The sequence below is a fragment of the Lepidochelys kempii genome, chromosome 8 (assembly GCF_965140285.1).
Source record: "Lepidochelys kempii isolate rLepKem1 chromosome 8, rLepKem1.hap1, whole genome shotgun sequence".
Classification (NCBI taxonomy): Eukaryota; Metazoa; Chordata; order Testudines; family Cheloniidae; genus Lepidochelys; species Lepidochelys kempii.
The window spans coordinates 38,757,569-38,781,410 of NC_136387.1; the positions used below are offsets into that span (position 1 = coordinate 38,757,569).

Below are 23,842 nucleotides of genomic sequence, written 5' to 3' on the forward strand. Positions count from 1 at the left end.
CTGGGGCATGAGTGAGAAAGACAGAGAAGGGGAGGCTGGACAGAGGGCAGAGATGTAGAGTACAAACAAACAGCAAAGGAGACAGGGATATTGGTGTCCTCAGAGTGCCCACAGGTGTGCAGAGGTATAGCAGAGAGGAGGACACAGATTGAAGATAGCACAGTACCAAAGTGTCCCCAAATGTCTGAAAGAGAGTATGGCAGGATTGAGAGAAAGTATACAGTGGGCCCAGAAGAAGTAGGAGTAGTACAGGACGGAGGTGGGGGGGAGGGGAGGGAGGCAGAAGTGCACAGGCTGAGGAAGGGGGTGAGAAGCGTGAGTGAAATGTAAGCAAGGGTTTACTGAAGAGTCAGGAGCCTTCATCCCCACCTCCCCTACCACTTTTGGGGATGGCCCCATGCCACCAGAGCAGAGAGCACATGAGGAAGAGGAGGTGGCAATATACGGATGTATCTAGGGAAAGGACAGGGATCTCACCTTGTTGTTCATGAAAGCCTTCAGGCATCGGATGATCTCATGTTTGCTCCGAGTGTCATAGGAGCTGTGAGGAAGGAAAGCCAGCTGATGAATAGTCACATGGAGCATGATAAACGGCATCATGCTTCCCCCAATTAAAGGACAGTAGGCCCACAACTCTCAGGTGGGGCCAGGAGAGGTCTTAGGTGTCCAGTGCTGCACTAAGACTCCAACCCCACACACACACCTGAATTCAAAAGAAACACAGGGAAAAGGCTGCTACATCTCCTGCGGGAAAACCTCCACGCTCATCCCACCATAACCCACCAACACACACACTCCCTACCCAACTTTAGCCTCTGCCCTTTAGCCCCCCCATGAGTCACCGCCACGTACTCATCCCTGTTCATCTCACCCCACTAAAGACCTCTTCTGGCAAACCCTAGCCACAAACCACTGCCCCATAACTGAACTGTACTGGAGCAATGCCCCCTCCTCCCCACACCCACACACTTCTGACCATACAGTGAAACCTCCCTGCCCCAAGACTTTCTTCTTGTTGCCCCCCACCACCACCTTCAATTAGCCAAACAACATGTATATGCAGTAATAATCCTGTAGCCTCCTCACAAGCCCTTTAGGATTATGAAAGCTTGTAAACGTAACAGGACAGGATCTTACTTGACTCTAGCTATAGAGAGCTATGCATAATAAGTTACCACTTATATAGCTCTTCAGCCACAGACCCCAAAGCACTTCATAAAGATGGGTAAAAGTACCACCATCCCCATTTAATAGATGGGAAAACAGACAGAGGGGGGGTGTTACAGAGCCAGGAAAAGAATCCAGGTTTCCTGCTTCCCAGACTCCTGCCCTAACCATGAAACTTTGATGGATTTGGAGGTGCCCTGTGATAATTTATGAATATTGTATGTTAGCTTGGTGATTGGGGTATTTTCTGTATGACTTTACAGATTTTCTTGACCTGCTGCTCACAAACCGGGTAGAATTAGTGGGGGAAGCAAAAGTGGATGGGAATCTGGGAGGCAGTGACCATGAGTTGGTTGAGTTCAGGATCCTGACGCAGGGAAGAAAGGTAAGCAGCAGGATACGGACCCTGGACTTCAGGAAAGCAGACTTCGACTCCCTCAGGGAACGGATGGCCAGGATCCCCTGGGGGACTAACTTGAAGGGGAAAGGAGTCCAGGAGAGCTGGCTGTACTTCAAGGAATCCCTGTTGAGGTTACAGGGACAAACCATCCCGATGAGTCGAAAGAATAGTAAATATGGCAGGCGACCAACTTGGCTTAATGGTGAAATCCTAGCGGATCTTAAACATAAAAAAGAAGCTTACAAGAAGTGGAAGGTTGGACATATGACCAGGGAAGAGTATAAAAATATTGCTCGGGCATGTAGGAATGTTATCAGGAGGGCCAAATCGCACCTGGAGCTGCAGCTAGCCAGAGATGTCAAGAGTAACAAGAAGGGTTTCTTCAGGTATGTTGGCAACAAGAAGAAAGCCAAGGAATGTGTGGGCCCCTTACTGAATGAGGGAGGCAACCTAGTGACAGAGGATGTGGAAAAAGCTAATGTACTCAATGCTTTTTTTGCCTCTGTTTTCACTAACAAGGTCAGCTCCCAGACTGCTGCGCTGGGCATCACAAAATGCAGAAGAGATGGCCAGCCCTCTGTGGAGATAGAGGCGGTTAGGGACTATTTAGAAAAGCTGGACGTGCACAAGTCCATGGGGCCGGACGAGTTGCATCCGAGAGTGCTGAAGGAATTGGCGGCTGTGATTGCAGAGCCACTGGCCATTATCTTTGAAAACTCGTGGCGAACCGGGGAAGTCCCGGATGACTGGAAAAAGGCTAATGTAGCGCCAATCTTTAAAAAAGGGAAGAAGGAAGATCCTGGGAACTACAGGCCAGTCAGCCTCACCTCAGTCCCTGGAAAAATCATGGAGCAGGTCCTCAAAGAATCAATCCTGAAGCACTTGCATGAGAGGAAAGTGATCAGGAACAGCCAGCATGGATTCACCAAGGGAAGGTCATGCCTGACTAATCTAATCGCCTTTTATGATGAGATTACTGGTTCTGTGGATGAAGGGAAAGCAGTGGATGTATTGTTTCTTGACTTTAGCAAAGCTTTTGACACGGTCTCCCATAGTATTCTTGTCAGCAAGTTAAGGAAGTATGGGCTGGATGAATGCACTATAAGGTGGGTAGAAAGCTGGCTAAATTGTCGGGCTCAACGGGTAGTGATCAATGGCTCCATGTCTAGTTGGCAGCCGGTATCAAGTGGAGTGCCCCAGGGGTCGGTCCTGGGGCCGGTTTTATTCAATATCTTCATAAATGATCTGGAGGATGGTGTGGATTGCACTCTCAGCAAATTTGCGGATGATACTAAACTGGGAGGAGTGGTAGATACGCTGGAGGGGAGGGATAGGATACAGAAGGACCTAGACAAATTGGAGGATTGGGCCAAAAGGAATCTGATGAGGTTCAATAAGGATAAGTGCAGGGTCCTGCACTTAGGACGGAAGAACCCAATGCACAGCTACAGACTAGGGACCGAATGGCTAGGCAGCAGTTCTGCAGAAAAGGACCTAGGGGTGACAGTGGACGAGAAGCTGGATATGAGTCAGCAGTGTGCCCTTGTTGCCAAGAAGGCCAATGGCATTTTGGGATGTATAAGTAGGGGCATAGCGAGCAGATCGAGGGACGTGATCGTTCCCCTCTATTCGACATTGGACCCCTCATCTGGAGTACTGTGTCCAGTTTTGGGCCCCACACTTCAAGAAGGATGTGGATAAATTGGAGAGAGTCCAGCGAAGGGCAACAAAAATGATTAGGGGACTGGAACACATGAGTTATGAGGAGAGGCTGAGGGAGCTGGGATTGTTTAGCCTGCAGAAGAGAAGAATGAGGGGGGATTTGATAGCTGCTTTCAACTACCTGAAAGGGGGTTCCAAAGAGGATGGCTCTAGACTGTTCTCAATGGTAGCAGATGACAGAACGAGGAGTAATGGTCTCAAGTTGCAGTGGGGGAGGTTTAGATTGGATATTAGGAAAAACTTTTTCACTAAGAGGGTGGTGAAACACTGGAATGCGTTACCTAGGGAGGTGGTAGAATCTCCTTCCTTAGAGGTTTTTAAGGTCAGGCTTGACAAAGCCCTGGCTGGGATGATTTAACTGGGAATTGGTCCTGCTTTGAGCAGGGGGTTGGACTAGATGACCTTCTGGGGTCCCTTCCAACCCTGATATTCTATGATTCTATGATTTAATTCAACAGGAGTGTGTCTGTAAAAACAGGCAGAAAGGAGAAAGAATAGCTGAAGATAGCCACCACTCAGCACACACACTTGACAGTTGTTAGTGGACAATGCCAGAAACGTTAGCTTTGATGATTGGCTGGCAATGGAGGAACAACCGACAAAACTGGTTGTGACGAGGATGGGAAAAGACCTATGAACACAGAAGAACAAAAGCACTTCTCTCTGTAATGCTTTGTTCCTACTACTAAAATGAACACTCCCCTTGGCTTTAAGAAGGCTGCCTGCTCACTGGACACCACTGGCCATAGACTTGCAGAGGGAAGAACAGCAAGTGCTCAGACTCGGTCTGACCTCAGGATACACAGGATGCTGCTCCCCAGGGCCTGGTCTAAGAGCGGGAAGATTGTGGAAAAAGCTCAAAGTTTGATGGCTGAGGGGGCACACTCAGAGAGACCAGCTAGGGGACAGATGTGCAGCTAACCCTGGAACCATAACAGACACACTTAGTACACTTTATAAATAGCTTCCATTCAGTTTGTCCCTCACCTGGGTGCCTCGTCCTTCTCATCATGGAGCCTTTTTAATATGTCCAGCAGGCAGTTGAGGCCCTCAGCCCCAAAATTCTGTACCCAGCTGTAAGAAACACAACAGAGTCATATTAGCAGCACATAGAAGGACGGAAAGTCACAAAACCCTCAACCACCCCCTGCCCTCTCTCTTCTCTATTCAATCACAATGCACCATCCGCAGCCACGATAAGCAAGCACCTAACCCCCTTGCTTATAGCTTCAGCTCCCTGCCTGATCTCCTTTGCTCCAGCCAGCCCTTTACCTGACAGGATTGTTGTTGAGTGACACTCGCAGAGACTCCAAACAACCGAGCAATTGGGCATCCCTGAGATTTGATTTCAGCTCCTGGATATAAATCATGGCCGACTTAGAGCTCTCCTTCTGACTCATGCCCTACACAGGGAAGAAAGAACAGGCTATTAGGTAAACTAACTGTGGCTGCAGTACCAGGGCATAGAAATGGGTTTTCAAAATGGTATTTTTATGTTGTGTGAGTGGGCACACACATACATGCGCCCTCCATTTCAAAGAGCTTCAGAGTGAAGCTAGCCTAGCTGAAGCATTAACCGTTAAATTAGCTGTAAAGTTTAGTCATCCTCAAAACTTGAAACTACCTAATTTAGTTTAGTGTTCAAAGTAAATATAAGTTATATTTAATTGGCTTTCTCAATATACACTCACGAACACAGACACACAACTGAATTAGAATGTTGGAGTTATTTAAAAAAAAAAAAAGTTTGAAGGTCAGAGGTATTTCATAGTTACATTTCTGATCCCTTACCCTGACCCTCCATCCATCAAGCTTACAGGCAATCAGTACAAGTCATATCAGTAGGCTGTAACTATAGTGGGGGAGGTGGCAATCAGTAGTTGGTGAGTGAGGCAGATTTGGCTCTCCAGCTCCTATAGGAATGGTGCCCAAGTCAGTTCTGTTTGTGGACTATATACAGATGGATAGAAGGGGAGATGTTGGTGTTTGGCACAGTTGTTGAAGACACTGGGCATGGCCACTAGGTAGCTCAAGGGGATGGAAGACCACGAGTGTTGATGAAGCTCCCTTGCACTAGGCCCAAGTGTCCTTGGCCCCCCTGCCTGGAGGCACTTGCAGCAGTTATGCTGAGGATCTGCAACAATATGTTGCAGAGTCAGACTGCCTGAAACTAAACAAGGCCAAACAGGGCAGATATGGAAGAACAATATTGAATAAAGCAGCTTTATGTATGGTTTAACAGATGGTACAAAGATCAAGGGAACTAGCTGGTAACCGGATTGGCTGGCTATATGGATACTTAGGGCAGCTTGCTATTGGATAAGTATGCTGAAGAAAGGACGTATAAAAGCCTGTGTAATTTCCAGCTCTGTGTGCAGGATTTGAGATTCTATTCTCCCTGTACCTTGTTTGCAGCTGCAAATAAACTTTTCTGCTTCTCCACCCCATTGTGATTATTGGGTGACGCGTACCGGGCAACGAACCTTGCTGTTGTTCGCCTCTGGCACTGGGTGCCGGCAACACTGCTGATGGATAGGTGAAGCGGAAGAGGACCTGTGTTTGGGCCAGTGGCCCTTTGTACATCAGTGCATTCACATGCTTTTCACTGGAGTATTTCAGAACACAAGTAGGGCCTACCAAATTCATGCTCCATTTTGGTCAATTACACTCATAGGACTTTAAAAATTGTAAATGTTATGATTTCAGGTATTTAAATTAAAATTTTACTCTGTTGTAATTGTAGGGCTCCTGACCAGTGTTCCCTCTAATTTTTCCCACGAATGTGTGGAACGATTTTTATTATGCATACCAATATGGAGGTGATGTGTGACACATCACCTCCATATTTGTGGACGTAACAAAATTCATATGGCAGGGGTGGGGCTGCGGGCTCTGGGGTGGGGCTGGGGATAAGGGGCTCGAGCAGAAGGTTGGGGTATGGACTCCAGCTGTGGGTGCAGGCTCTGGAGTGGGGCTGGGGATGAGGCAGAAGGTTGGAGTGCAGGGGGGTTAGGGCTCTGCCTGGGGGTGAGGGCTCTGGGGTGGGGCCAGGGATGAGGTATTTGGGGTGCAGGCTGCCCTGGGGCTAGAGCGGGAGAGGCGCCTCTCCCCACCACAGAAGCTCCAGGGCGGGGCTGGGAGAGGGGAGTCTTGGGGGCCCAGCACTAAGGTCTTTGAGATTAGGATTCAATTCCTTGGATCACAAAGGCAGTCATACACTGGTATGAGGTGCCCTCTGTCTGCCTTGTGGAAAAGGTGGGCTGCTGCAGTTTGAATGAATGGGAACTTGTATACGCCCTTTAGTGCCATCGTTAAGAAAAAAGTGTTGCTGTAATTAAGCCTGGAGGCCATTCATACATTCTAAGGCCAAAAGTTGCCATCATTCACCCTTGTGAATAAACCGATTATTGTGCCAGGGATCACATCTGACCAAAAACTGATACTAAACTGGGAGGAGTGGTAGATACGCTGGAGGGGAGGGATAGGATACAGAAGGACCTAGACAAATTGGAGGATTGGGCCAAAAGGAATCTGATGAGGTTCAATAAGGATAAGTGCAGGGTCCTGCACTTAGGACGGAAGAACCCAATGCACAGCTACAGACTAGGGACCGAATGGCTAGGCAGCAGTTCTGCGGAAAAGGACCTAGGGGTGACAGTGGACGAGAAGCTGGATATGAGTCAGCAGTGTGCCCTTGTTGCCAAGAAGGCCAATGGCATTTTGGGATGTATAAGTAGGGGCATAGCGAGCAGATCGAGGGACGTGATCGTTCTCCTCTATTCGACATTGGTGAGGCCTCATCTGGAGTACTGTGTCCAGTTTTGGGCCCGACACTACAAGAAGGATGTGGATAAATTGGAGAGAGTCCAGCGAAGGGCAACAAAAATGATTAGGGGTCTGGAACACATGACTTATGAGGAGAGGCTGAGGGAGCTGGGATTGTTTAGCCTGCAGAAGAGAAGAATGAGGGGGGATTTGATAGCTGCTTTCAACTCCCTGAAAGGGGGTTCCAGAGAGGATGGTTCTAGACTATTCTCAGTGGTAGAAGAAGACATCTTACGAAGAGAGGGAAGAGCATCTTTGCCAGCAGGCTGGCTAACCTAGTGAGGAGGGCTTTAAACTAGGTTCACCGGGGGAAGGAGACCAAAGCCCTGAGGTAAGTGGGAAAGCGGGATACCGGGAGGAAGCACAGGCAGGAATGTCTGTGAGGGGAGGGCTCCTGCCTCATACTGGGAATGAGGGGCGATCAACAGGTTATCTCAAGTGCTTATATACAAATGCACAAAGCCTTGGAAACAAGCAGGGAGAACTGGAGGTCCTGGTGATATCAAGGAACTATGACGTGATCGGAATAACAGAGACTTGGTGGGATAACTCGCATGACTGGAGTACTGTCATGGATGGTTATAAACTGTTCAGGAAGGACAGGCAGGGCAGAAAAGGTGGGGGAGTAGCACTGTATGTAAGGGAGCAGTATGACTGCTCAGAGCTCCGGTACAAAACTGCAGAAAAACCTGAGTGTCTCTGGATTAAGTTTAGAAGTGTGTGCAACAAGAGTGATGTAGTGGTGGGAGTCTGCTATAGACCACCGGACCAGGGGGATGAGGTAGATGAGGCTTTCTTCCGGCAGCTCACGGAAGCTACTAGATCGCATGCCCTGATTCTCATGGGTGACTTCAATTTTCCTGATATCTGCTGGGAGAGCAATACAGCGGTGCATAGACAATCCAGGAAGTTTTTGGAAAGCGTAGGGGACAATTTCCTGGCGCAAGTGCTAGAGGAGCCAACTAGGGGGGGGCGCTTTTCTTGACCTGCTGCTCACAAATCGGGTAGAATTAGTGGGGGAAGCAAAAGTGGATGGGAATCTGGGAGGCAGTGACCATGAGTTGGTTGAGTTCAGGATCCTGACGCAGGGAAGAAAGGTAAGCAGCAGGATACGGACCCTGGACTTCAGGAAAGCAGACTTCGACTCTCTCAGGGAACGGATGGCCAGGATCCCCTGGGGGACTAACTTGAAGGGGAAAGGAGTCCAGGAGAGCTGGCTGTATTTCAAGGAATCCCTGTTGAGGTTACAGGGACAAACCATCCCGATGAGTCAAAAGAATAGTAAATATGGCAGGCGACCAGCTTGGCTTAATGGTGAAATCCTAGCGGATCTTAAACATAAAAAAGAAGCTTACAAGAAGTGTAAGGTTGGACATATGACCAGGGAAGAGTATAAAAATATTGCTCGGGCATGTAGGAATGATATCAGGAGGGCCAAATCGCACCTGGAGCTGCAGCTAGCGAGAGATGTCAAGAGTAACAAGAAGGGTTTCTTCAGGTATGTTGGCAACAAGAAGAAAGCCAAGGAAAGTGTGGGCCCCTTACTGAATGAGGGAGGCAACCTAGTGACAGAGGATGTGGAAAAAGCTAATGTACTCAATGCTTTTTTTGCCTCTGTTTTCACTAACAAGGTCAGCTCCCAGACTGCTGCGCTGGGCATCACAAAATGGGGAAGAGATGGCCAGCCCTCTGTGGAGATAGAGGTGGTTAGGGACTATTTAGAAAAGCTGGACGTGCACAAGTCCATGGGGCCGGACGAGTTGCATCCGAGAGTGCTGAAGGAATTGGCGGCTGTGATTGCAGAGCCATTGGCCATTATCTTTGAAAACTCATGGCGAACGGGGGAAGTCCCGGATGACTGGAAAAAGGCTAATGTAGTGCCAATCTTTAAAAAAGGGAAGAAGGAGCATCCTGGGAACTACAGGCCAGTCAGCCTCACCTCAGTCCCTGGAAAAATCATGGAGCAGGTCCTCAAAGAATCAATCCTGAAGCACTTGCATGAGAGGAAAGTGATCAGGAACAGCCAGCATGGATTCACCAAGGGAAGGTCATGCCTGACTAATCTAATCGCCTTTTATGATGAGATTACTGGTTCTGTGGATGAAGGGAAAGCAGTGGATGTATTGTTTCTTGACTTTAGCAAAGCTTTTGACACGGTCTCCCACACTTTTCTTGTCAGCAAGTTAAGGAAGTATGGGCTGGATGATTGCACTATAAGGTGGGTAGAAAGCTGGCTAGATTGTCGGGCTCAACGGGTAGTGATCAATGGCTCCATGTCTAGTTGGCAGCCGGTATCAAGTGGAGTGCCCCAAGGGTCGGTCCTGGGGCCGGTTTTGTTCAATATCTTCATAAATGATCTGCAGGATGGTGTGGATTGCACTCTCAGCAAATTTGCGGATGATACTAAACTGGGAGGAGTGGTAGATACGCTGGAGGGGAGGGATAGGATACAGAAGGACCTAGACAAATTGGAAGATTGGGCCAAAAGGAATCTGATGAGGTTCAATAAGGATAAGTGCAGGGTCCTGCACTTAGGACGGAAGAATCCAATGCACCGCTACAGACTAGGGACCGAATGGCTAGGCAGCAGTTCTGCGGAAAAGGACCTAGGGGTGACAGTGGACGAGAAGCTGGATATGAGTCAGCAGTGTGCCCTTGTTGCCAAGAAGGCCAATGGCATTTTGGGATGTATAAGTAGGGGCATAGCGAGCAGATCGAGGGACGTGATCGTTCTCCTCTATTCGACATTGGTGAGGCCTCATCTGGAGTACTGTGTCCAGTTTTGGGCCCCACACTTCAAGAAGGATGTGGATAAATTGGAGAGAGTCCAGCAAAGGGCAACAAAAATGATTAGGGGTCTGGAACACATGAGTTATGAGGAGAGGCTGAGGGAGCTGGGATTGTTTAGCCTGCAGAAGAGAAGAATGAGGGGGGATTTGATAGCTGCTTTCAACTACCTGAAAGGGGGTTCCAAAGAGGATGGCTCTAGACTGTTCTCAATGGTAGCAGATGACAGAACGAGGAGTAATGGTCTCAAGTTGCAGTGGGGGAGGTTTAGATTGGATATTAGGAAAAACTTTTTCACTAAGAGGGTGGTGAAACACTGGAATGCGTTACCTAGGGAGGTGGTAGAATCTCCTTCCTTAGAGGTTTTTAAGGTCAGGCCTGACAAAGCCCTGGCTGGGATGATTTAACTGGGAATTGGTCCTGCTTCAAGCAGGGGGTTGGACTAGATGACCTTCTGGGTCCCTTCCAACCCTGATATTCTATGAAAAGAGTACAAGCTTCTGAATCAGCGAAAAAGGTACAGGCATTTCTACTACTAATGCTGTCTGGGTGTCCAGGAGCAGTGGTGATTTCAGCAGGATTTGGAGACCGTTACTCACCTGAGATCAGGGTCAAGACAAGCCCTAATTTCAGCTAGTAACTTGAATTTTTTCCTTCTTCCTGCAACTACAACCTCAATCTTTAGCCAGCTGCATTTTATTCACGTCCTTCATAGTTAGGTGAAGACACTATTAGCGTGTGATGAGAAGGTGATAGAGCTGAGCATCAATAGCATGGTAGTGGCAATGAAGTGCACAGTGTTTCATGAGCTCCCCTACAATATAGTAGTTGACATCTCCAACTGGAACTGGCATCAAAAGTACGTAATGTCAATAGCTCCACGTTGGCACATCTTTGCAGTATGGCAGGGGAGGGTTATATTAGAAATGTGAATGAGTAGGTTGGGTGCAAGAGGATATCTGAAGACAGGTGAAAGGAGGATTCACATAAGGAATGAGAGTTAAGGTCAAGGTCTTTTCCTCAAAGATTAGTATTTACAAGAAGAAAGTAAACAGAATCGCTCTCAGCTTGTGATTCTAGCCAATCCTTGAAGCACGGTGTGTGAATTTCTTTAGTTGCCCCAGGCCCAGGATAGGATGCATTCCATAGCAGGACTAGAAAAGCTTTCCCTTGAACTCCTGAGGTACTTCTTCTGTTGCTCCTAGATGAAGGAATCCACCTTCTTCCCCCAGTTGTTTCATGAGATGGGTCACTGAAGCGGGAGCGGGGTGGGAGATTAGCAAGGACTTGAATTATATAGAGTGACCTTTGGTACTAATTTCACAATACCCATTGGTCTGAAGTTATCCCAGCCCATGGTTGAGAAAAATGGGAAAGACAACAACCCAAAATAGGGGTGAGAAGAGGAAGCTCTGGTGGCATCAATGCATGGTTCTTGACATGAACGTCAAACCTGCAGTTTGGAAGATAATGTCAGGCAGGCGGTAGGAGAAGAGGGAGCGGCTCTCTTGCAGGAGATGAGACTACCTCGTATAGTAGTTAGTAGCTCTGCGTTGTTGAAAAAAGGAAGTTCCCTGTCAGAACTGGCTCTACTATCTAGAGGATTTTCTCCTGGTAGTAAGTGTATAGATACCCTAGGACCTCAGAATAGCTTTAGAGTCCTTAGGAATATGTAAGCTAAACGAGTCTGGCCCTTCAAAGCCAGTTTGGATCTCTTGAGGAATCCCAGAGGACTATAACCAAGATGTGCCCCCCAACCCTCCCAGTAATGCCTGTGACCTCTGCCACCTCCTCATGTTCTCTCTTTCTCATTCCAGTGGGCTAGTCAGGCACTTAACTGGTGAAGGAACGTCACACATGAAGCTGCACAAAACTTCATTTCCCCCCCCAAAATCAATTGCTATTGCCTCCCCTTCCCCAAAAATGGGGCGAGGAATTACTATTCATTACTTCCCCATTCCCAGAGGGGAAAGGGATTCCACACAAATGACCTCTACCTGCAGGGAAGGGGGCCTGAAGACTGTCCCTGGCTTTGATACACAGGGCTGGAGAAAAGCCCTCTCTCAGTGTCAGGAGTTTCCCCCCTGCCCATACATGGGAGGGAAATCCCAACCTGCTGGGGGAGGGGCTTTCCGAGCTTTGCCTTTCGAAAGCTGGGGTCTAGAACTCAGCCGATTAAGCGTGGAGCTAGCTGTTCCGGCCCAGCAGGAAGAGGGGAGGTGCAATTCCCATGATAAAAGTGGTACTCTAAGTTTCCTGTAAGCTGTGCAGCAGCCTATTAAGCGCCGACCTGTCATGGCTAGGGGAGAGGCGCCCCTCCCCCGGCCCTAACCTAGCCCGGCCCCCGACCTGCCGTGGCCTACAACCTAGCAAAAGATTCCAATCTTGCACATGAGGTGCATGTACAACACAAGTGGGATCCACCTAGACAAAGACTTGAACTACTACATTCTAATTGTGATGTAACTGATTTCTATTTACAATTTAAAGTAGCTGAAATGGTTGCGTGAAAGCATTCCCTTAGGTTTTAAAAAGGAAAGTATTTTAAAACACTTATATTTGGAAACCCTCTTTAAATTATATACTTCCTTCCTACATATTCTGTTTTGCCATCATTATGTTCTATGTGAGGTATAAAGATAATGCATGCTATTCAATGAAAAAAATACAACATAGTATTTGAATGAAAATCTCTCAGCAAAACTCAATGTCCTTAAATTGAGGCAGTACAGCAGATAGAGCTGGAGACTGTAACTTCCTTGAACCCAAACGTCTCTGCTGATGGAGTTACCAACTCCACTGCACTGGAACACTCAACTGGCCAACAAATCATCTACATTCCAACAGACCTTCTAGACTCATTGACTGGTCAAGTCAAGGTAGGATGTGGCTTAGTACCTTGGACTCAGAGGCACAGATGCAGAGAAATACCCCTTCTACCACTCCAGCCCCTTCAAGCAGCATGAGTAAGAGGCATGTTTTCTGGTGTCTAAAGTCAACTGGTGTCTGGTTTAAAACTCTGGTGTCTAAACCTAGGCACCTAAGCCCATCTTTAGGCAGTTAAATAATAGTGGCCTGATTTTCAGAGGTACTGAGCACCAGCAGCTCCCACTGTAGTCACTGTGTAGCTAAGTGGACTGTGCACGTGGTGAAGAATCTAACTATTACTGCCTGCCTCCTAGTGGGGGAGGGAAAGAAAAGGAGATGATGCCCAGAAATAAAGATGGAGCTCTGGAAGCTGGTCTTGGTAGGGGTAGTCAAAAGCGCAGCTGGAGCAGGACACTAGAGACTGGGCTTTTGTTTTGTTTTTGGTTGAGAAAATCACTTTGGTAAGACTACCCACATGATGAGTTTACATTTTGAAGCCTTTAAGCAAGGAAAAGGAAAATGCAAGTGGAGATCTCCAGCAGACACTTGGGGAAGTTTAAAACTCCATGAGGACCTTATGGTGTGTCCAAAGATTCAGAAATTTTTTTGAATAATTTCCCATATGTGCACCCAACTTTGTCCAATATTGTTCTATGCACTAGATCTCATTAGGACTCAAATGTGAAGTTTGTGGTGCAAACCATTCAAAGAGAGGGCTTGAAAGAAGAGCAGGAGTAGGATTTTCAAGAAGTATAATACCAGCTACGTATTTTCTAAGCCCTATGTATCAGAAATGACTTGGCAGATTCACCACACATTTTGATTTTTTTAAAGAATAGAAGAGTCTCCTGTAGCCAAACATCACACTTTTAAAGTGGAAAAGATCTTTTCTGGAAGTGAAGACCAAAAATCGAGCTTATAATGGAAGTTTATTTACAGCTTTGGTTAAAGAGAGGCTCTCCCCCCCTACAGAGGCAATGTCAGCTTGAAACATCGTTGTAGAACTTTAGTACTTAATATAGTTACTTATAACATGCACATATACTAAAACAAAACATTTTGTTTCAAAAAGGCCATTTTCATAGAAAAAAATTTCAAATGAAAAATTACTTTTTTTAGAAACAAACTTCACAGAAAATTTGTTTTTTCAGTTTTGAGTTTTCAACAAAAAAGGAAAATTGAGAAACTGAATGTTTGTCCCCCTACCCCTCATCCCTTTATGCCATTTTTAAAAAGAGACCCTTCCCCCAAAAAATGGATTTTAGGTTTCAAAAACTGAAAAGGGTTGGGGGTTTTTTTGGAGAATTTTTTGAAGATTTTCATAAAACACACTTGGCATTTTCAACCAGTTATAAAATGTACTATAAATGAAAGAAGTTACCAAAAAACAAAACAAAAAACATTTCCCCCCATTTTATTTACGTTGTCAACTGACAACACTCTCAGCTAGTTTCTCCCTTGCTGAGGAGCCCTTTATAAACACCAACAGGGGAGCAGAATAAAACCTTAAACACACTTTTAAAAAGAATGTTTTTAAACAGTCAATACTATGTCCTGAAATAATGGAGCACTATCAGAAACTGGGTATTTTATTTTAAACTAATCATTTAAAAAATGGTTACTGTAATCTTTTAATACTTAGCCATACAAAATCTTTGTTCATTCTGCTATATTAAAATATAGTTATGAAAATAAATAATACAATATGATGAATTTATGAGAAGAAGGTTTATGAAAACTCAGCATTGGGCTAATTTCAGCCTCTTCAAACACTTCATTGAGCCCTGGTCTACATTAAGAGTTTCGGTTGAATTTAGCAGCGTTAGATCAATTTAACCCTGCACCCGTCCACACGATGAAGCCATTTACTTCGACTTAAAGGGGGGATTATCAGCGCTGAAATCAACCTTGCTGGGTCAAATCTGGGGTAGTGTGGTAGCAATTCGACGGCATTGGCCTCCTGAAGCTAACCCAGAGTGCTCCACTGTGACTGCTCTAGACAGCACTCTTAACTCAGATGCGCTGGCCAGGTAGACAGGAAAAGGCCTGTGAACTTCTGAATCTCATTTCCTCTTTGGCCAGCGTGGCAAGCTGCAGGTGAGTGCAGATCTCACCAGCAGACGTGACCATGATGGAGTCCCAGAATTGCAAAAGAGCTCCAGTATAGACCGAACGGGAGGTACAGGATCTGATCGCTGTATGGGGAGATGAATCCATGCTATCAGAACTCTGTTCCATAAGACGAAATGCCCGAACATTTGAAAAAAATCTCCAAGGGCATGAAGGACAGAGGCTATCACAGGGACCCACAGCAGTGCCGTGTGAAACTTAAGGAGCTCAGGCAAGCCTACCAAAACACCAGCGAGGCAAACAGCTGCTCTGGGTCAGAGCCCCAGACATGCCACTTCTATGATGAGCTGCATGCCATTCTAGGGGGTACAGCCACCACTATCCCACCCCGTGCTTTGACTCCATCAATGGATCATCACACAACAGGGATGCGCGTTTTGGGGATGAGGAAGAGGAGGAGGAGGAGGAGGTTGAAGATAGCGCACAGCAAACAAGCGGAGAAACAGGAACTGTTTCTCACCCTGGACCTGGAGCCAGTACCCCCCGAACCCACCCAAGGCGGGCTCCCGGACCCGCCAGAAGGAGGAGGAGGGACCTCTGGTGAGTGTACCTTTGTAAATATAACACATGGTTTAAAAGCAAGCGGGTTTAATGATTAATTTGCAGCCAATACAGCTACTGGAAAAGTCTGTTAACGTGTCTGGGGATAGAGCGGAAATCCTCCAGGGACATCTCCATAAAGCTCTCTTGGATGTACTCCCAAAGCCTTTGCCAAAGGTTTCTGGGGAAGGCAGCCTTATTCCGTCCTCCACGGTAGGACACTACCACACCAGGCCAGTAGCACGTAGTTTGGAGTCACTGCATAACAAAGCATGGCAGCATATGGTCCCGGTGTTTGCTGACATTCAAGCAACATCCGTTCTTTATCTCTCTGTGTTATCCTCAGGAGTGTGATATCATTCATGGTCACCTGGTTGAAATAGGGGAATTTTATTAAAGGGACATTCAGAGGTGGTCGTTCCTGCTGGGTTCTTTGCCTGTGGCTGAACAGAAATCTTCCCTGCTGTTAGCCACGTGGTGGGGGGAAGTGTGAAGTGATCATCCCAGAGAATTGGGCGTGGGTGTGTGAGTATGTGGAGGGGTTAGTTGACTTTGTGATGCACGTTAACGCAAAACCGCAGCCCCTCCTTTTAAACTGCCAGTCCATTTTAAATAGCCAACCCAACAGCTGTTCGGTATGGGAAATGAGGGCACAGCTGTTTGAAACCATTCCCACATGTTATGAAGGTTAAAGAAGCCAAAAGACTGTGGCTTACCATGGCTTCCTGCAAGCCGAATTCTGTTGCCCGCCGGCTCTGCGTGTGTGATCTCACACACCAAACTGGCAGACCCTCAATATAAAAGGCAAAATGTGACCTTGTAAGGAATGTACATGTGCTATGTAATGTTAACAGCAAGGTTCAGCCTGAAAGAGTCTACCCATTGTTCTCTAAAATGTGTCTCTTTAACGACCACTCTCCCTTTTTTTTCTCTCCCACAGCTACAAATGTTTCAACACTCCCCCTATCATCTCCGTCCCAGAGGCAGCGAAGATTAGAAGGCGAAAAAAATGCACTCGCGATGAAATGTTCTCTGAGCTCATGCAGTCCTCCCACACTGAAAGAGCCCAGCAGAATGCATGGAGGCAGACAGTGTTAGAGTCCAGAAAAGCACAATATGAACATGAGGCCAGGTGGCGGGTTGAAGATAAGAAGTGGCGGGTTGAAGATGATAGGTGACATCAGCTTGCTGACAGAAGGCAGGAGTCAATGCTGGGGCTACTGGAGGATCAAACTGATATGCTCCGGTGTATGGTTGAGCTGCAGGAAAGGCAGCATGAGCACAGACAGCCACTACAGCCCCCGTGTGACCAGCCGCCCTCCTCCTCAAGTTCCATAGCCTCCTCACCCAGATGCCCAAGAACGTGGGGGGCACAGCCTCCAGGCACCCAACCACTCCACCCCAGATGACTGCCCAAGCAACAGAAAGCTGACATTCAATAAGTTTTAAAGTGCAGTGTGGCCTTGTCCTTCCCTCCTCTCCCACCCCTCCTGAGCTATCTTGCAGTTATCCCCGTTTGTGTGATGAATTAATAAAGAATGCATCAATGTGAAGCAACAATGACTTTATTGCCTCTGCAAGTAGTGATCGAAGCGGGGAGGGGAGTGTGGTTAGCTTACAGGGAAGCAGAGTGAACCAAGGGGCGGAGGTTTTCATCAAGGAGAAACAAACAGAACTTTCACACTGGCCAGTCATGAAACTGGTTTTCAAAGCTTCTCTGATGCACACCGCATCCTCCTGTATTCTTCTAACAGCCCTGGTGTTTGGCTGCGCATAATCAGCAGCCAGGCAATTTGCCTCAACCTCCCACCCTGCCATAAACGTCTCCCCCTTACTCTCACAGATATTGTGGAGCACACAGCAAGCAGTAATAACAGTGGGAATATTGGTTTCGCTGAGGTCTAACCGAGTCAGTAAACTGCACCAGCACGCTTTTAAACATCCAAATGCACATTCTACCACCATTCTGCACTTGCTCAGCCTATAGTTGAACAGCTCCTGACTACTGTCCAGGCTGCCTGTGTATGGCTTCATGAGCCATGGCATTAAGGGGTAGGCTGGGTCCCCAAGGATAACTATAGGCATTTCAACATCCGCAAAGGTTATTTTCTGGTCTGGGAAGAAAGTCCCTAGCTGTAGCTGTTGAAACAGACCAGAGTTCCTGAAGATGCGAGCATCATGTATCTTTCCCGGCCATCCCACGCTGATGTTGGTGAAACGTCCCTTGTGATCCACCAGTGCTTGCAGCACCATTGACAAGTACCCCTTTCGGTTTATGTACTCGCTGCCTTGGTGCTTTGGTGCCAAGATAGGGATATGGGTTCTGTCTATCCCCCCACCACAGTTAGGGAATCCCATTGCAGCAAAGCCATCCACTATGACCTGCACATTTCCCAGAGTCGCTACCCTTGTAGCAGCAGCTCAGTGATTGCATTGGCTACTTGGATCACAGCAGCCCCCACAGTAGATCTGCCTACTCCAAATTGATTCCCAACTGATCAGTAGCTGTCTAGAGTTGCAAGCTTCCACAGGGCTATCGCCACTTGCTTGTGAACTGTGAGGGCTGCTCTCATCTTGGTATTCTGGCGGTTCAGGGCAGGGGAAAGCAAGTCACAAAGTTCCATGAAAGTGCCCTTATGCATGCGAAAGTTTTGCAGCCATTGGGAATCATCCCAGACCTGCAATACTATGCGGTCCCACCAGTCTGTGCTTGTTTCCTGGGCCCAGAATAGGCATTCCACGGCATAAACCTGACGCATTACCACCATGATGTCCACATTGCCGGGGCTCGTACTTTGAGAGAAGTCTGTGTCCATGTCCACATCACTCTCCTCACCTACTCACCTGCTTTTGCAGGATCTGGTTCTGCATATACTGCTGGATAATGTGTGTGGTGTTTAGAATGGTCATAACTGCCGCGGTGATCTAAGCGGGCTCCATGCTTGTCGTGGTATGGCGTCTGCAGGAACGCAGGAGAGCAGAGTGGCAGCGGAAACGGCGGGTGGATGACGATGCTGACAGCAATATGAAGCCCGCACAGAAAAAGGCATGAAACGATTGTCGGCCGTTGCTTTCACAGAGGGAGGGGGAGCAAGGCAGCAGATGATGCAGTACGACTGCTAGCTGTCATCATCTCCTGGGTGCTCATGGTGCTACTGGCTGCGAGAGCAGCCTGAGGCAGAATATCCCCCTCAAGAAGTGAACTCACAACCCTAGGTTTAGCAGGCCAATGCTCAAACCACTGAGCTATCCCTCTGCCAATATTCCAGGCAGGACTGACTCTCCATTAGACAAAACTTAAAGAAGAGAATGACCTGAGTCACTCCCATTGATGTCCAGGCGCCCATGACAGACCTCACCAAGGTCTGCCAGGAGAACCCAAGAGATGACGAGAAGGGCTACCAGTTGTAATGCACCATCTGCTGCCACAAGGCAATGAGCTGCTGCTGTGTAGCAATGCAGTCCCGCGTCTGCCAGCACCCAGGAGACGTATGGTGACAGTGAGCTGAGCGGGCTCCATGTTTGCCATGGTATGGCATCTGCATGGGTAACCCAGGAAAAAAGACGCAAAACAATTGTCTGCCGTTGCTTTCACGGGGGGGGGGGGGGGGGGGGGGGCCTGACGACATGTACCCAGAACCACCCGCGACAATGTTTTTTGCCCCATCAGGCATTGGGATCTCAACCCAGAATTCCAATGGGTTGCAGAGACTGCGGGAACTGTGGGATAGCTACCCACAGTTCAACGCTCCAGAAGTCAGTGCCAGCCCCGGTACTGTGGACGCACTCCGCCAACTTAATGGTCTTAAGTGGGGGCACACACAATCGACTGTATAAAATCAATTTCTAAAAATAGACTTCTATAAATTCAACCTAATTTCGTAGTGTAGACATAGCCTGAGAGTTCATTGGAAAACTTAAATTAGCAAGTAAAAATGAACTAGGAAGTCATTGGGATGGTGGCTGTGCATCATTTGTGCACAGTCTTTAGGGCTTTTATTGTTAATGTATATTTTTTTCAAATTGTTCATGAGATTTGTGTTTCATGTCAGATTTTCACTTAAGAACCTATGATGTGAGGAGTTCTTTGCAGTGTTGCTATACAACACCATATCCCTACCTCCCTCAAAGCAGCTTTCTGTACTCAGAGCAAGAGTACTCACAGCTTTAGAGGTATGTAGATACTGGGACACCATCTCCCTCTTGATTATTATGTCCTTCTCCCTCAGAGGCTGCTGCTTCTCCTCATTCAGATTCATATCAACCTGTGGAAGAAAAGCAAGAAAATGTTCAGTTGTGCACAGATTCCCTGATGCTTGGAACATCCCTCACACAGAAACATCATTTGCTACATGGAACACAATCTGCTCAAGGCAACAGGAAGCTTGCAGCCCAGCCACAGCAAGCCCTGAAACATGGTTCAGTGAGCACATATCAGAATCTCAGAGGGAATAGCCTGCACTTGTGTTTAAATCCTGTCAAAGGAGACCCCTGAGATAAGAAGCAGACAGGAGCAGTCTCCCCCATCCCCTGGCACACACTTCCCAAAGGAGATTATGGTGCTCTGAGGAGAGCGAGAGAAAGTTACCTCCATCACAGGGGGATGCTAGCATTCCAGTGGGACAGAGAGGAGCCCCCAACTCCTAAAGGGGTTTGTGGAGCCCAGTGGAATCTCTCAGCATACAATTTACGAAACCAAGAGCCAACTGACTAACCACAGGAGTTCTCTGATCTGCAGAGCTGCTTCTGTCACAATGATTAAGCAGCTGTCAACTGTCAAGCAGTGATACCTTCTGCTACTTATTATCCAGTCTGGGCTCTTAGGGTTTCCAGTGATGTTTTATTCAATGGAACGAGTTAGGCTCCTTCTCAAGATGTGCCTGTCTGTTTCATGTTTGCTGGGTTTTAATTTGTTGTAAATTTAATTGCTGTAAAGTTTGCCAATAACACAAACATCTGTGTAGCAGCAAACAAGGAGGCGAGAACTCAAGAGAAGAGGGCCCAGAGATGAAGATGTAACCATACAGCAAATCCCAAAATATTAAAGCAAGTTTATTTTCATCTTCTCTCCTTAATCCTGTCTTACTATCACTCCTAAAGTACTAAAACTGTTATGGGGAAGGATTGGGACTGAGAGGCAAGAAGGAAGAGGTCTACACAGGAAAACCCTGAGAACCATTGTCTTATACTATCTGTGAAAAATGACAGGCTAAGGAATCAAAGCAGACCACCCTTCATTGGAGAGTTGTGAGGAAACAGAGCAGGCTCTACAATGGTGATGGAGGTAGGAGGTGTAGGTTGACATAAGGCATCGTGGTTATGAGGTGTAACACCAGTCATCTAGGATACTAAGAGGCACTACAGTCTCCACCTCTTGTCCTGGAAAATGGAAGATAAACACCCAGAGAGCACACAGTGAAGGAAGGAAGGGCATTTGCATTGGGGTCATTAACTTACCAGCATCTGTTCAAAGAGGCCCAGCACATCCTGATCTGTGATTTCCTGTAGCATCTGGCCTGCACTAGGAACATCCATATAGGAAGCAGAGGAATTCCTATGAGCAACATTGGATTTTTCCTTCTCCTTTTTTATCCGCATGCTAGTGAATCGCTCCAGCTAAGTGAGAGAAACAGAAATCAAACTCAGCACAACCTCATTTCGCACCTCTCAACTCCGGTGATCACCCTCAACCACACATGCTGTCCCAAAACCAATGCCAGGCATACTACCCTAATTGCATTCCTATATTTGGCATTCCCACGCTTGCACTGCTGGCAATGGATAGAGAAAGCACAACCGGTCTGGGGGTACTTCTGACACCAAGAGGCCGTAACTTGTGATCTGTGGACCTACCAGGTGCACATTAGTAGGGAAACTTTTGAAACTTCACAGACCAGAGACAAAATTCTCTGTAGACCCTCCAAGTGGTAGATAAGGGTTTTTGTACCCCTGGAGCACCTTTACTCAATGTGTCTGACAAGTCACACACTGCAAGGTTAGTCAGTGTTGTCCAGATGTCCATGTACCATCACCGGCAGAGGATAAGTAGAAATCTGCTGGTACTGCTAATGCCAACTCCCATGTGAATTCAATGCCTCTCCAGGGAAATCTAAAAATCTAAAACACCAAAAACCTGGGTGCCAACAAACAGGGTCTATCCCTGCAGTCAGCAGTCTTGCAAAGCCAACCCTCTGGAAAATGCCAGTGTTCAGATTGCCTACTAAACCAGTGCTTATGAGGAAAGAGTCAGCAGAGCATGCAAGGTCATAGTTTGAGAAGCAGAGTTAGAGAATCCTAGAGAAGCAAATGCCTTATGAGAGAGACAACACACACAGAGCAGCCATGTGACAGCAAGGGCTGAAGCCTTCAAACAGTAAGACTAGAATAGAACAAGCAGAGGAACCAGAAACAGCCAGGCACAGGAAAGTTACAGCAAATAGGAGACATCACATGCAGAAGAAAACCACCATCCTTACCTCATCCGCCATGAGCCGCTTCAAAGTCTGTGGGACAGAAAGAGGAGGGAGAAGAGGAGAAACAAATCAGTGATACAAGGCACACCTCCAAACACAGAATGTGTGAGGGTGAGAAGAAAAAATGGGTAGTGACAACCCAGCTTGTTCCACTCCTGTTCAGAGTGAACAGAACACAACAATGCCAAACTCCCATATCCTGCACACTACCACTGAGGAAAGATTTAACTCACCAATGCAGACATACAGCAGTTCCACAGATTTGAGAGATGAGAGCATGAGCAGTGGGAAGCAATTACTGCACGAAGCACAAGCTTCCTTCTCTTTCCTCTTTGACTTAGTTTTGTCTCATACTCAAACCTTTTCTAGTAATGCACATTGACTCAAGACTTCAAGAATTCCTTTTGGGGAAAGCAAAACCAAATCCACCACATGGATCTAGTCCCCAGCCAGAAGGGGACAATCTATTCCAATATATGATTCCCTCTTTCCTTACAACAGAAGGCAGAGGTATGGCCTTATCTCCCATCCGGGACAAGGGACAGGATTAGTTATGCTTTCACCAGATGGAGGGACATCGTTGCATGGTGGGACCATAACTAATCCTGTTATATTGCAACCCTTGCTCCCGATCTCAACAGCCAAGACAGTTTGTTTTAGACTTGGCATTGTACATAAGAGGAATGGCCCAGGCAAAGGAAAATCGGGCCCTTTCAGTTCAATCACGTCACTGACAACCACAGGTCTTGCCATCCCCTCAGCTTTGTCAGAAGGGGATCTGTCCTCTTAAAGGGCACGTTGGACCTCAGTATTCCATTTCAGGTGGAATCCTGGTTTTGGGTATGTGCGTCCCAGAATATACAGGTGATGACTTCAGAAGCTGGGACAGTTTGCTTTCAAATTATTAGGAATGTAAAAGAGACACCAAGTTCCCTCTCTCCCTCCCTGCCACTCTACACAGACACACAAAAGGTTGAAACTAACTACCTGAATTACCTATGACCCTTCCTCTGTGGATCATCAGGGGTGTTTAGCAGATATAAAGAATGGATTCCATAAGGGCAGGCCACCTTAATGCAAATCCCCTTTCAGGACACTCCATGACAGGCTCTCATCTTTTCCCATCTTTAACTGAGGGAGTAATTCTGTCTGCAATGCGAAGTTCATTACTCTTGCTCCCTAGTTTTTTTATTATCTGCATCCAGAATCCACATGACTGTAATTTCCACTACTGCAGCTTTTTGATTTGTCATAAACCAGAGACTCCAGCAGAGGGCAGAAAGAATCAACATATGGGAATAACAAGGAGCAGATCTGCTGCTGCTCTAATGACAGAGAGAGTGTAACAATACAGTCAATGAAGATCAGGCCCCCTGGAAACAGATGTTAAGAGCATCACAGAGAACGTGGATTATAGCTCCTTTCCATACGCATCCCTTGTACTACAGCATCAAATGCAGAATTGGGGTAAAAAGAAAAGGAGTATTTGTGGCACCTTAGAGACTAACCGATTTATTTGAGCATAAGCTTTCGTGAGCTACAGCTCACTTCAGTGCACCACAATTTAAGATAATGCCATAAAGGTGAACCACCTCCAACATATCACATAGTTTAAACCCTTAATAGGGCTTTGGAATGGCCCACACTACACACAAGAGTTCCCTTCCTTCCCATCTCCAAAAGTTATCCAAAGATCACATGATTCTGAGAGAACCAAGATAAAAGCTCCTTTGACACCACTAAAGGTCCCTAAAGGGCTCAACGTATTTCAAAACTCTGCAGCTGTGAAATTCATCCTCTGCTGTTCAACTGTACTCCAGAACCTCAGCTTTCATTTAAAAATTTTTCTACTAGCCCTTATTGCTGTAGAAATAACCTTGAAAACATTATCTGAATTTAACCAACTCAAATGTCTGCAGAGAGCCTGAAG

The 23,842-nt window shown here is 46.9% G+C and overlaps 1 protein-coding gene across 3 annotated transcripts in view; it reads right to left on the reverse strand.

Moving 5' to 3' along the window:
• The window catches only part of DIAPH1 (diaphanous related formin 1), a 163,968-nt gene that overhangs the window by 95,106 nt on the left and 45,020 nt on the right, over positions 1 to 23,842 (reverse strand). For 2 of the 3 annotated variants that reach the window (XM_073356162.2, XM_073356164.2), the window contains exons 2-7: positions 21,916 to 21,942; positions 20,897 to 21,055; positions 19,603 to 19,704; positions 4,562 to 4,692; positions 4,277 to 4,363; positions 478 to 541 (exon numbers count right to left, since the gene is read on the reverse strand). In XM_073356162.2, the coding sequence (XP_073212263.1) occupies positions 478 to 541; positions 4,277 to 4,363; positions 4,562 to 4,692; positions 19,603 to 19,704; positions 20,897 to 21,055; positions 21,916 to 21,942 (570 nt within the window). The remainder of the gene's footprint in view (positions 1 to 477; positions 542 to 4,276; positions 4,364 to 4,561; positions 4,693 to 19,602; positions 19,705 to 20,896; positions 21,056 to 21,915; positions 21,943 to 23,842) is intronic. The other variant, XM_073356163.2, reaches the window with a different exon arrangement.